The sequence below is a fragment of the Dama dama genome, chromosome 19 (genome assembly GCF_033118175.1).
Source record: "Dama dama isolate Ldn47 chromosome 19, ASM3311817v1, whole genome shotgun sequence".
NCBI lineage: Eukaryota > Metazoa > Chordata > Mammalia > Artiodactyla > Cervidae > Dama > Dama dama.
This window is the reverse complement of record NC_083699.1, coordinates 5,326,382-5,340,090: the sequence shown is the minus strand read 5'-3', so window position 1 is coordinate 5,340,090 and position 13,709 is coordinate 5,326,382. Positions and strand designations below refer to the sequence as shown.

The 13,709-nt window shown below is 39.6% G+C and overlaps 2 protein-coding genes across 7 annotated transcripts in view; one reads left to right on the top strand and one right to left on the bottom strand.

Annotated features, from left to right (window-relative positions):
* MED12L (mediator complex subunit 12L) overlaps positions 1-13,709 on the bottom strand; it is a 355,795-nt gene that overhangs the window by 60,036 nt on the left and 282,050 nt on the right. For all 6 annotated transcript variants that reach the window (XM_061168108.1, XM_061168109.1, XM_061168111.1 and 3 more), the window contains 8 exons: positions 13,408-13,551; positions 12,402-12,565; positions 8,739-8,870; positions 3,919-4,146; positions 3,170-3,311; positions 1,409-1,529; positions 942-1,043; positions 133-246 (listed from right to left, as the gene is read on the bottom strand). In XM_061168108.1, the coding sequence (XP_061024091.1) occupies positions 133-246; positions 942-1,043; positions 1,409-1,529; positions 3,170-3,311; positions 3,919-4,146; positions 8,739-8,870; positions 12,402-12,565; positions 13,408-13,551 (1,147 nt within the window). The remainder of the gene's footprint in view (positions 1-132; positions 247-941; positions 1,044-1,408; positions 1,530-3,169; positions 3,312-3,918; positions 4,147-8,738; positions 8,871-12,401; positions 12,566-13,407; positions 13,552-13,709) is intronic.
* P2RY12 (purinergic receptor P2Y12) overlaps positions 1-13,709 on the top strand; it is a 50,559-nt gene that overhangs the window by 17,060 nt on the left and 19,790 nt on the right. The window lies entirely within an intron of this gene.

The following is a 13,709-nucleotide window of genomic DNA, read 5'->3' as shown; positions in this document are numbered from 1 at the left end:
CCAACTAATTTTTCCAAGAGAATAAACAAACAAAAATGTATTTCTAATAATTTTAATGAGAGTTAAACCTGAATAGAAATTATTTTGCCTGTTTCTGGTGATTAACTAAGCTCAGTGCCAGGATAATCTTACCAAGCATCATAATTGCTTTTAAGACAGCAAACACGGCTCCCACTTCAATGCTATTGTGAGCAGCAGCTAAGAGGTGTCTATCACAAGATGATCTTATTCCAGGGAAAGGTTTGCCTATGAGAAAAACAACAAAGCTTTAACAGATTCATCATCATCATTAATCACTGTTTGTAACCATTTACAGTCAACAGGGCCTTTCATTGCTAGGCCGTGGACGCTTAATTGCTATTAGCTAGCTTTAATTGACGGTTCATGGATTCACCAAGAGACACTGCCAGTATCCAGTACTTTTTCTTTTTTTTTTTTTTTTAATAATTAAGACAATTGCTTTGCTCTTCAGAGAGATGTATTGAAAGAAAATCAGTAGCACTTTTATCCATTTCTGCTGATGTCACACACACATTTACATAGAAATGATCTTTAGGAACAGACTACACTAAATTCTAATGCCTAGAATTCTTACCTATTCCCTTCACCTTAGTAAAAGAATAAATGAAATGCCATTGCCCTAAGCTGCTAGGGTTTGGCTCATAACCAGCAGAGTATGTTGGAGGATCACACTGCCCACCAGCATGACTTGGACAAGGAGGAGAGGTATTTTTATTGTTTATTAACTGCTGATGTGAGTTTCTCAATATATCCTGATATTACGTAAAAGAAAGGTGCTGACAACCCCTTTCCTTCATCACCTTGAAACAAGCCCAGCAAAATCAGGAAGGAGATTACAGAATGGACAGCCTACTTGGTCAAGTTAAACCTAAAGCTCCAAATGAAAACATCATCAGATAAGATTTCAACTGTCATCTCACCGGTTGCTTGAGGTAACAGGCAGGCCTGGGGAGCTCGAAAGAGATGAAGCAGGAGGCGGCATGTCATTCTTGCCCCAGGCTCCGCATCCGCATCTCCGCAAGCTAGGAGAGAGGATTTTAAAAGCAAGTTTTGCGACACACTGAAGAACATATCTTCTGCACTTCTCGTAAGCTGAGGTTTCTGGAATAATCTAAATAAATGCTCCTTACGGTAAAAAGCAAAGCACTGGCTATTTCTTTTCTGAGAAACCCGAGTGCTCTCTTAAAAACAAGTATTAAAATAGCCGTTTCCAACCTGCTCCGTTGAAATCAGTGTGACTTTTGTTTGGAACAATGATTATAATTCTACCATCTCTACCCTGAGGGCGTACCACTGCCCAAGGCATGTCTGCTCAAATTCTGCTCCGCCCCTCCTCGGCACCGAGACGCCCGCCAGACCAGCAGGGCAGCTCCGGGGGCAGCCTTACCTGCGGCCAGCAGAGAGGGCAGCGCGACGTGCTGCACGACGTCCTCCAGGGAGAAACACTGTCGTGCTATCAGAATAGCAATGAAAGTAGCTAATGAATCATGGAATGAAAGGTCACTCACCTTCAAGAAAAACATTGACACGTTTTAATACCTAACACCCTTTGGAGTAACATCTTAAGATTCATATCTAAGAGCACGCAGGCAATACCAATAAGATCTCAAATCCCAAAAGGAACCAGTAGAGGGAAATCACTTATGAGCATTACCCTCCAGGCTTTTTTTCTATTTTTTAAGACAAAGAATGAGGTTCACCCACATCCCAGAGCTTTAAGATAATACTAAGCTGTACCTTGAGTATATATAACTGGGAAACCAAACAATAAAACAAAGCAAAATCAAGATATCTCTAAGTGATATAACATAAAAGTAAGTCTTTTTGGCAGAATGCAGTATAATCTGATATTGAAGGGTAAGATCATTAGGAAGCAATGGAAAACAAGTACGTTCTCCTAACTGAAAAACAAGCCTTGTGAGTGTTTTTGGTGTTTCTTTCAGGAATAACTAATCTTAATTTTGCAAGATAATTAAATTAGTTTTTAAAAGCAACTGTGAAAATTCTCACCGACTCCTAAATTTAAAGAAGAGTGAAGATGAGGGAGGGAGAAAAAGAAAGAAAGAGGAGAATCAGAGGAGGCAAAATCACTCCTTCAGAGTGAAATGTCTACCCTTTACAGATCTCACAAGACTTTGGCAGAAAAGAATAAGAAAAACAGCTGTAATGGCAGCCTCCACATTAAGTTGTCCTGTAAGTCAAAAACTATGGTGAGAGATTTACAGAGAAAGAACACAGTGCCGGGAGGTTCATACTATTAATTCCAACTTTACAGATGAGGGAACAGGCAGAGGTAAAGTGAAACAAAAACAACTGAAAGATTAAGGACCTGTGTTAAAGACAGACATGTGGGTCTTTGCTGTCTGGATATGAGTTTTACATCTTAGGTGCCCACAGGATAAAGTGGAATGCCCATGTGGTCTTGAGACACCAGAACCAGGAAATAAAACTTTAATTGAGAGGCAGTTTTTATAATGTATACAATTCTTCTATATATGAGATACACTAACATGTAACATGAATTACTGCAGGAAGTGACCGAAGTGACAGGCAGAAATAAAGAATCAAGATGGATTTTTAAGAAATTCACACACTGATGCACTGTGATAGTTGAGGAAATCTGTGATAACTTTGTAACGGACATCTCTTCAAAAACCTTCAGACACAGTCACTAAGAAAGACTGGACACCCCAATAATTCTGAGCCTGGACATCCTAATCCCACACAACAGAACCAATACTCGTAAGAGAGTTTTTCTCACCTTAAGAAAACAAACTGGCTGACTTCAGAATGCAAACTGCTTTAGTTAAGTTCTGCCCTGCCCCATGAAGGACCCAAGGCACTTAGTAAACATGAACAGACTACTCTGAGGAGACCACAGGCAAGAAGTCTCAGCTAACAAACAAGGAGACTCCTGGCATCTCCACTCTAAAGTAGGCTATTTTAGTTATTCTGTTGTTGTTTTTTTTTGTTTGTTTTTTTTTACATTTACTTATCCCTGGCAATCACACTCTGGTTTATCACTTCCACAGAGAGAGAGGAAAACAAATTTATAATATTTCAGTTAAGAGTTGACTCAACTAAAAAAAAATTACTAACTGAATATTTAGTTGCACAGCTGAGTTTTTAAATGAAACAGAACACTTACATCTACAGTGCAAAGTACGTCATTAAAGCCCCAGACGTGATTGGAAGAACAACAGAGGGCCTTGAGGACCCCCAGCCACTCTGAACTGAGAACGGTGCAGCAGGCCGTCAGCTCGGAGGAGAAGTTGGCTATGTCATTAATCCTACGAAGAAGAAGAGGAACACAGGAGAAGGTAGACAAAGACAAATACTCACACAGGATAAACTCAACCAACACACAGTCTCAGCATCAGCGAACATGGGCTTCATTTCTTAGATTCAAGGACATAATAAAAACCCACTTGACAAACTACCTACCAGAATACGGAACGGAAGAGACAGGAGATGTCTTCACATGCTTTCTAATATTTAATGCTGCCAAGCAACAAACAGTAACCAGCGTAGATATCAATTAACATGCTTTCAGTTCTGTGAACAAATCTGACCTATGAATTCATGCTTTTAAAAAACATGAAAAAAAAGGAAAAGGAAGACCTAAATCCAACGTTTCCAAAATTATGTGTATTTTTCATTGGTATTTTTGTCATATATGTTTTTGAAAACGGATCAGACAACTGAGAGACTGTATCTAGAGCATCTTACGTCAGATCAATAAGCCAGGTTAAGAAAAGCACCCGGTAACAGAGCTGAAGTAAACTCAGTAACAAAATAAGATTTAAAAAACAGAGCCAAATGTCTGAAATTAAAGATCTGAATTTCAAAGCAGCAACCATGCAACAATTGCGCGTGTAACCGTGGAGCCCGGCTCACCTCCCAGCGTCCTGATGGCCCATGCACACGTTCATGAGGGTGTTGCAGACGAAACTGTAGCGGTTGGCCGCGTTGTCACTGAGGATCTTGCCCAGCACAGAGTAGTTGATGCTACGGGCTGAGGGATTCTCAATAAAATCCATCATGAAGTCTGGATCCCATCGCAAGTTGGAATTTGCAGGAATCACATTATTATATATGGTTTGCTTTACTTTTGAACAGGCACTACTGAGGTTACAAGAAGAAGAGTTAAAAGACAAAACAAAACTATAATAACTAGAAAGTGACTTCATTTAAGGACAGATTAAATGGCAGCTATAAAGTATTCCTAAAGAAAGCTCACGTTATGGGTTCTTGATTCCAACTTCCTAATAATCAGCATTGGGCACAGTGCCTAGAATGTTCTAGTTCAATAAATAGTTACTAAGTGGGTAGAAGAACAAAACAAAAATAAGACATTCAGGTACTAATCTTAATTTCTAGGTCATTTCCACATTTTACATGCTTTAAAAATAAAATAATCTACTAAGACGTCCAACAACTTCTCTGAACAGTGAGTGTCGTAACTTAAGACTAATAAAAACGGACTGGCTTACACACCAGGAATAACTTGGTGTTTTTATCCTAATCATACATCCTGTAAAACTATTCCTCTCCATTTGGGATATCCAGGGAGGTTTATGTGCCATGCCTACCTGGGAAAGAGGGGTTCACTCCCTGCCTTCAAGGAGTTTAAATTCTAGTAGGCAGATACAGATAATATACAAATACAAATTCTATGAAAGTAAAGAAACCACTATACTGCTCCTAAAAATGTATCATGCTGTGCTTCTCCGCAGTATCTAGGGTGTTTTAAGAACCTGGTTTACAGTATTCAGAATTATACAGAATAATATACAGAATATTGTCTGAGTGTATAAAAGGGAGTTAGCAAGCATCCTCTCAAATCTCGCTCTGCAGCCGAAGGATGACCTGATTTCGGAGCTCAGACCCCACGTGCACTTTGCTGTCCTTGCCCACTTGCTATGGATAACTAGTCCATAAACAACACTTCACGTTCTCTATACAAGAGCACTCTTAAGCAACAGAAAGTCTTTTCCTTTTAAATTTCAGTAAATTTATTTCTGATCAAGGTGACATGCCCTAGTTTTATGCCTCCTGTATAAACAGTAGCCAGGAATGATTTCCTCACAAATGAAAAGATTTATAGACTCTTTACCCCAAACTGTTACCACTGACAGGTGCTTCCAGAAATCAGAGATTGCTCAGTTCAGTGTTTACCAAAATGTGACTTCAGGTTTTCTCCTTCACAATCACCTCTGGGAATTTATAAAAACTAAAAGACTTCTGGACCTCACTGTTAGGTGTATGGATTCTGTATGCTTAAAAAAAAAAAAAAAAAGAAAAGAAAAGAAACTGTCCCAGGTGAAACTAAGTCCCAGATATGCTTGGGAAGAACTGGGCCAAGAGGGAGGACTAAAGCCACCGTGTAAACGGCAGCAAACACAGCTTTCTACATGCTTTTTCTTGGCAGACAACTTATATAAAAGCTTGTCCGTGGTTGCTGAAGGACATAAGTTTGCAAGCTGAATTCATGACCTGATCAAAATGACAGTGCTTTTGTTCATTTCTTTAAACTTTGAAATCTTGTTCATTTACGGCCGTGCCGGGTCGTCGCTGCTGCGTGCAGGGTTTCCCTCACTGTGCCGAGCAGGGGCTCCTCAGGCTCCTCACTGTGGTGGCTTTTCTTGCTACAGAGCACAAGCTCTCGGCGTGCAGGCTTCAGGAGTTGCGTCTTGCATGGGCTGAGTGGCCTCACGTCATGTGGAATCTTTTCCTGACCAGGGACCAAACCCATGTCCACAGGATTCGAAGGTGGGTTCTTAACCCACGGACCACTAGACAAGTCCTCCAAGCACTTTTAAAATCTCCCTTTTCCCTGTCTTAACCCGTGCCATGCTTTCCACTCAACTTTTCATACATTCTCACTTAGCGATAGTTCTAAGTTTGTTTCACTTGCCCACTGAAAAGGAAATAAAAACCCATTTTTCTCTCTGCTGGCCCCCTTCCTAGCATCAGGCCCTGGATTCCTCCACCTCCCGGTATTCTGAGTGTTAAGGAAACAGAGTCCTGCAAATGGCAAAGCAGTATCTCTTTTTTTTCCAACTTCCCACTTAATTCTAACAATCTACCCAAGTCTGTCTTTAGAAAGCAAAAGAATTCTGCTTTTCTTTCTGCATTTTTTTTTATAAGTCAGCCTCATTTTTCTAGGGACTTCTTTCAAGTTGATGCCCTCCTGCCTCCTCTTATAATTTTCCTGAACTTTGTGGTTCATGGTGAGTCTCCTCACCCTTCATTTTGAGGCTTCCTGTTTCACTTATTACACTCTTTCCAGATGAGCTCTCGGTTTTAATGAAACATTAGCTGCCATCAACGTCACTGTCAAACTCTTAGCACACTCTGCTGCTGGTGCAAATAGAGTTAACAAGCAAATAAAAACACTCATTTCCTTCTGAAACTGCATGTATCAGAAAAACCAGAGAGAGTAATGAAAGCAACACATAGCTCAAGGCCAAAACGACGAATATTCAAATGTAGGCTTCATCCTTTATTAACTTATCATGAAGGACAATCGTTTACCAATAGGAAAAATTATTCCTGCTTCCTGGGGTTGTTAGGAGGATTAAAGATCTTGATGAAAATAACCCAGCCGCGCCCTTGGCACACAGCAGCAGCTCAGCCATAGTGAATGCTAGCTGCTCGGTTCACGCCTGACTCTCTTCGCCCTCTTAGACTGTAGCCCGCCAGGCTCCCCTGTTTATGGGATTCTCCAGGCAAGAATACTGGAGTGGGTTGCCATTCCCTTCTCCAGGGCATCTTCCTGATGCAGGGATCAAACCAATGTCTCCTGTGCTGCAGGCAGATTCTTTACTCACCTGAGCCGCCAGGGAAGCCTGCTCAGTCCTAAGTGGATGTGACTAGTGATCTATTTCCTTCAAATATTACACTTACACACATTACAGATGATGTTTCAGATCCAATCATTAAAACTGGTTTAGTAATATACTAATAGACATCTCTCTGCATATCTACCTTTTCTTCAACCATTTTCTTAATCCTAGACTACAAATAATGCTTGACTTGAAGGTTTTCCAAGAGAATTGCAGCTTGCTTCCATGTCTTTAATTGCTAATGCCAAGGAGCCCCTCAGTTCATTGTCGGTCTCCTAAGTTTCCACACAGCCCGTGTGCATTACTTGAATTAACTCACTTAACATGCTTTTCTACCCTGCAGGAGCATTCGGGGTCAAACACTGTGGCTTTCTTGAGAAACTTACAGGGCTGTTGCAAGAACCCAGTCATGTATGAGAAGGCTCTGTGAAAACTGTAAACTGAAAGCTCTTGGCAAAGTAACAGAAAAACATGGGGCATTTTTTTTTTTACCTTATTTCTGGGGAAAAATATTAATATTTCATAAGGGATTACCTTTAAACCTAATTCATTTCATAAAGACAAACTTTCACATTTTTTTCTTTATCAGTACCATTAAAAATATCACAGATATTGTTTTTGGTATAGATCATTCTTTAAACAGATTTTTTTTTTGCAGTGCCTAGTATGAGCCAGATACTCTTCAAGGTACTGGGATAGGGCAATGAAGAAAATATAAAGCTTCTGCTCTCAAGAAGCTTATATTCTAGAAAGGAGCCAGACCATAAATAAGTGTATAATGCACGTAACGGGGAGGGGGAATAATGATAAAACTCAGAGAATGACAGAGAGTGGGAGCAGGGGCCGTCCTATTTCAAAGGGGCTGATCAGGGAGGCAGAGCCCTGAGTGAACTGCGGGAGTGAGTGAATAACTGCGGGAAAACTTTACAAGAGCAGTAACCGCCAAGTCCAACAGCTCCAAGATGGGAGTGTGTTTAGAATGTTTGGAGACCGACAGGGAGGTCCATGTGGTTAATCTGAACAGAGAGAAAGAGAAGACAGAGCTGGATCCAGTAGATCCCGAAGGGTCGTGAATTCTATTCTGAGTAGATAAGAAGCCACTGGTATATGTCAAGTTATTCTTGTTTCAAAAGGATGACTTTTGAAGACATGTTGAGAATACTCTTAAGAGAATCAAGGATGCAAGGCAAGAAAGCAGTTAGAAGGAAACTGTGATGGTCCAACCAAGAGATGAGCATGCTGGGAGTGGCAAAACAAGAAAGAGTGGTCAGATTCTAGATGTACCTGGAAGACAGAGTTTCTCAGGTTTACAAACAAACTGGATGCAAAGGACAAGAGAGTGAAGAAAATCATAACTGACTATTCTTTTCTTGCCTGATTCTAGATTACAAATTTGTCAGCTATTACCATCTCCTTCCCTCCACCAACTTACAATTAATCATCTAAACTTCCTCAAACAACATTAAGTAAGTAAGGAGTTTCCAGCACCTGTCCACCTCTTGCGGGTACAAGTGCTAAACTGCAGAGAATGACAGGGAGCCGGAAACGCTCTTTCAAGTAGGAAGGTAAAAGAGTCAAAGAAACAAATGCAGGGAGAAAGTAAGTATGCAAACGGTGGGGTAATAGCAACTGCAAAATACAGAATGCTTTCTCTTCTACCAAAATCGCAATCAGAGTTAAACATGAACAGTAATTTGGAATAGGAGGTTACAGGTACAATGAGATGTAATTCAACAGGAATTCTGGCAGATATAATTAGGATTACTTCTCATTATTAAAAAGGATGACAATATTGGTTGGCCCACCAAAAAAAGGGGGGGGGGGAGGGGCATAAAGCTATTCTTATTCTTTTGACTTTCTTCTACCCACCTGAAGAGATCTCCAAATTTACTTCTGAGGTGGCTACATGACACGTAGAGATCATAGAGGTAGGCTAAGATGCATCTTTCAGGGGAAGAACATTCTGAGGGGTTCACAACATGCTTGACCACACCACACAATCTAAGGAGAAAAATATATGAGGACATGAGACACATACTTTGTCAACATATATGTCATTGCTTGAATCTTTTAGAGTGAGAATATGTTCCTGATTACTTTGAGTAAGAAAAAAAAGATATCAGACTGTCAACACTAATCATTATAGCAAGTAAATAACTGAATAAAATATCATTTTTCTATTATGATATTGAAACATTAAGTATTTTTAAAACTCCCGAAATGCCATTAACAATAAGAAATGAAAGAAATTCCTCCAGACAGAAGATGTATAGGGAGGGGTCCATCAATAAAGCTTCTGCACCAGGACACAAAAGTTTTGGTAGAGAATCTCCTCTTGAGTAAAAAGACTGATAAATTCAGGAAATGTGCAAAGGACCCCATGTCCACTGTGTAAAGGAGCCATTTCTTCATATCAGTAAGTCTGATAAGTTCAATTTTAAGACCATAAGCTGGTTCAGGCATGAAACACAAATTCCTGGTCTGAGGTCACATTCTCCTTGTTTATCCAAACTAGAAACAAATGTATTTTAGTTAATCTTAACTAAGAACTCCAAACCCCCTCTTTTTGGTGATATGACACTTGCAATTCAGAAGAAGCATTCACTACTCCAATTTCCCAGATCAGAAAGATGGCCTCTTGGGCCACCATTCACACAACACACCATTTCTCGTGACACAGGCAGACACACCAGTGGTCCCTCGACCCATCAGAGTCAGACTCCGCCGCCGTGCTGCATGTGATTACGGGGTTCAGTGCTACTACAACAGTGCCACAGGAGACTCAAGATGATTAAGGCTGAAAAGTGTTTCAGAAATCATCTGATTCACCTTCTTTATCTTACAAAGAAGGCTCTGAGGCTCAGAAAGGTAATGGAACTTGCCCACAAGGCAAAGAGCTAGTTTACTGCAGATTCAAAAAGAGAACTCAGGTCTCCAGAGGCCCAGTCTAGAACCTTCTCTGCTGTTGAGAAGGTGGGAGGCGGCCTGGGATGACAAGGCTGAGACGGACGCTGGAATCACAGGTGATACCACTGAGCATCCTTCCCAAGGCCTGTGACTCGAGGGCTCGCACAGACTTGGACTCGTTATTCCCGCCCTGGGATCCGCAGAACCCTGATAGCTTCGTTGTTCAGCCGGCAACAGCAGAGGAAGTGCAGTGTTCCCTGAAATGGGTCTGCCATGCTGTGGGCTTTTTCTTTGTGGGTGTAAATGAGAAATGCCTTTCAAAATAAGACAGAGAAGCGCCAACACCCAGAAAGAAATCCAGCCCAACATCAGAGGTGGGACCTCGCAAACCACGCAAAGAAATAACCATGTAGCATCCCACGGCTTCTGAATTGCCAGCAGCAGATGCAGGCAACTGAAAACAGCTGTCAGTCACATCAAAAGTGTCCCTCAGTTAAGAAGCAAACAGATGCTTCAATCAGCTGTTCCCTATATAAACCAAAATAGCTCCAGGTATACCTTGAAAAAGCAGAGAATTACTTTGTGATTAAAGAAAACAAACGTATTGAAAAATTGCCAGTCAGTGTTCCCTCCACCTCCTAGAAGTAACAAGACATTTTACATCAAGATCCAGTATGCTTATATAAGTGCAAAAAAAAAACACAAAACCCAACCCAGAATAACAGTTTTGGGAAAAGTACTTATCTTTACCATATATGATAAAAGACAAACATAAAGTGAATATCAAACATGATTTTATAAACATTTAAAATATCAAAATAAATGATAATGACATAAATTTCAAAATAAAGGGGGGAAAAAAAAGTACTTGTGAAAAACTATTATTTTAATTTCATGACCAGTTAGGGCATTTCCATTCACAGTTTAAAAAGTATGGTGTAAATCAAACAGCATGAATGAGCTGCGTGAATGATTGCTGATTGTCTCAGCAATCTGGCAGATTTATCAGCTATGAGATGCTGGGTGCAACGCTTCACCAACCACTCCAACTGACAGGCCTGGGTGTCAGTACCCTGGTACTAATTATTCAACTCCACTGGGTAGCTGAGGGCTGTGAAACAGTTCTGTATTTTCTGGATTCTAAGGTAGCTATTTTCTTACATTTAAGAGTATCACGGATGTTTCAGATGTCACTTAGGAATAATCTAAGTGTTTATTATCTGTGGCTTTTCTCTCATGTGAAGAGAAGACTTATGGTTCACTAAGGCTAACATATTTAACAACTGGCTCAACAGAGAAAAAAACTTCTGCTGACTCCGGTCACAGAGAAAAAACTGAAGAAAGAGGCCAGAATATGAAAGACAAGCTTGAAGGAAAGATTAAGAAGATATTAAACGAGGTGTCTTCAAGTGATAAGATAGTATTTGTTAGGTGAGGATGGCTGCAAATATAGAGGAGGCACAGAAATACTTATGTCAAGGTCAATGTTAACAAAAATCTGAAAGCAAAAATTCTACTTAAGCCTAAAATCTAGTCAAAAATGTACTTCAACTTTAAAGTAAAAATGTTTCATCTTGGGAAATGCAGTTAAAGAAAAGCACATGTAGTTAAGAGACAGCCTCTTATATGAACTGAATGTAGCAATAATTGGATTTACTTTGTTCTGGTTTTTTATTTATACGGTTATTACAGAAACATCGACTCCAAAGAATAGTTACAAATTTAAAAACCTATGTGTAGAATTAATGTGGTAGCATTTCCTCTTCCCTCCAAAAGCTGCTGTTAAATGGATGCCACTCTAGAACAGATAGACTACATGTGCTGGATTACCAAAAAAAAGACACTGTGAAACCAGAGAACTCCATCTTTGTCTTTTGAGCACAGGAGGAAAATTAAAAGAGAAAGAGGTTGCCTTTCTTTTATGTCTACATAAAGCCCGGAGAAAGAAGTCTGCAGTGGACAAAAGAGAGCTCAGAATAAGTGTTTTGACAGCTCATTATACTTCTCTGGTCCCAGGAATTTCAGCCTCTAATGGTAGTGATGTAATGACTTAGCGCAACTTCCCTAATAGTAATAGAGAAAACCTTAGCCTACAATTCATCCAAACGGAAAAAGACTAAGAATCAAAAAGTCATTTATTCTAGATTAACTCATCAAAATTTTCCTTTAATTTATAAAAGAAATGAAATTGAAAAGTTAAATCTGTAAGATGATATGTATTCAAAGCTTATTTGGAATTGGATCATCCAAATAGAAACTGAAATTACGTGAACAAAAAGCAACCACATATTCACCAATCATAATAATTCAGGATTCTGGTCGGCAGAGACGACAGTAACTAGGGAGAGAGAAGTAGGCAGGCAGGCTTTCTACGCTTTTATCACCTTTCTGGTAAACGCTTCCCGGCACAAGCATTCTTTAACTATGCATCTTTTTATGAAACAAACAGTACTATTTTTCGTTTAAAGCCACTATAAAACTTTATCACAAATACACATTCTATTGTTAAACCTGTGAAAAGGGCATATAGGAAGGCCTTTGTTCTTTCAAACTTGATATGAAGTTATTATTTCAAAATAAAGCTTCTTAAAAAAAGCCACATTACACATTCTAGGATATACCAACCCTTCGAACACCTGGGCTGTCTGATCGGGGTTCAGGATCAGGCAGCTGTGGTAGCGCCTGAGGACAGCCACAATGCAGACGCACAGCCCTGTCGTGTAGCTTCCTGCCAGGCTGGAGGACTTCAGGAGCAGTTCCGCTTCCACGACACTCAGCTCGTTCAGCAGCTGCAAAGGGCAAAAAGACCGAATAAGCATGCAGCTGCCACAACAAATAAGGAGACACGTGAACTTTTACAAACTCTGGACATACTGAGTCATCCTAAAACTGCCTGATCTCCTTCCTTGTTCTGCCGCGGGACTATACACAGATAAAACCACCATCGCAGAGCCTCAGGCAATTAAAAGGCTTTTACTTTCAATCCTTTACCAAATTACAGTTCTCCTTCTGTCTGGGCATCACGGTCCAGGCCATCAAGAGGGACTCAATACTGAAATAGCTGCCAAAATTTTATGGTGGGCCAAAGTTCTGGACTGGATAATTTCAGGAAAAAAACACCCCTAGCCTCTTGATTTTTTTCCATTTACACCTCATTTTCAATAAATGGAAGCTATTCATCAGTATTTTCTTATTATTAACAAAGCTAACACCTCCAACAGGATAAGTAAAAGATATGTTTTATTTCTACTCACTAACAACATACACTAACAAAAGAACTCAAGTATGTGTACAAGAAAAATAGTGGAACAAATCAATAATGTTTAATATTTTTTGCTCTTACCTAAAATATACTCTATTATAAATAGCAAACAAATTTTCACCTTTCCCTAAGCAAAATAACAAAAGACAAGTAAGAAATACAGTCAAAACTCTCACATTTTTTACTATTATATTTTAACACCAATTATATTTAATTGAAAATTATGGACACAGCTGCTAGTTGAAAATGCTAGTTAGATACTGTTGACTCAGAATGTCTCAACTATACAAAATTGCACGGGGTGGCTCCCTGTAAACTGCACAATGCCTAGTAGGTTTGCTTTGCTAAAAGGCAGGATGCCTTTGATACCTGTATTGCAAAGTCAATGAGTCCATTGATATTTAGTGCTGGCTCCATGAGATCAAAGATGAGCTGAATGTGGTGAGCCAATGGGAGATGGTATGATGTTCCTGATGCAAAGCTTGTGATTTGTTCTAGCACGTTATTAGAAATCTATGTGAAAAGAGTGAAAGCAATTAGAAGACCAATATTCCAAATACCTTTTATGTATTATTTTAATTTTGGGGGGTAAGAAATGTGAATTTATACATGATTCTACTTAGAAGTTGAAACATATTTCTATAGAAAACAAAATCAGGTACAAATCAAAC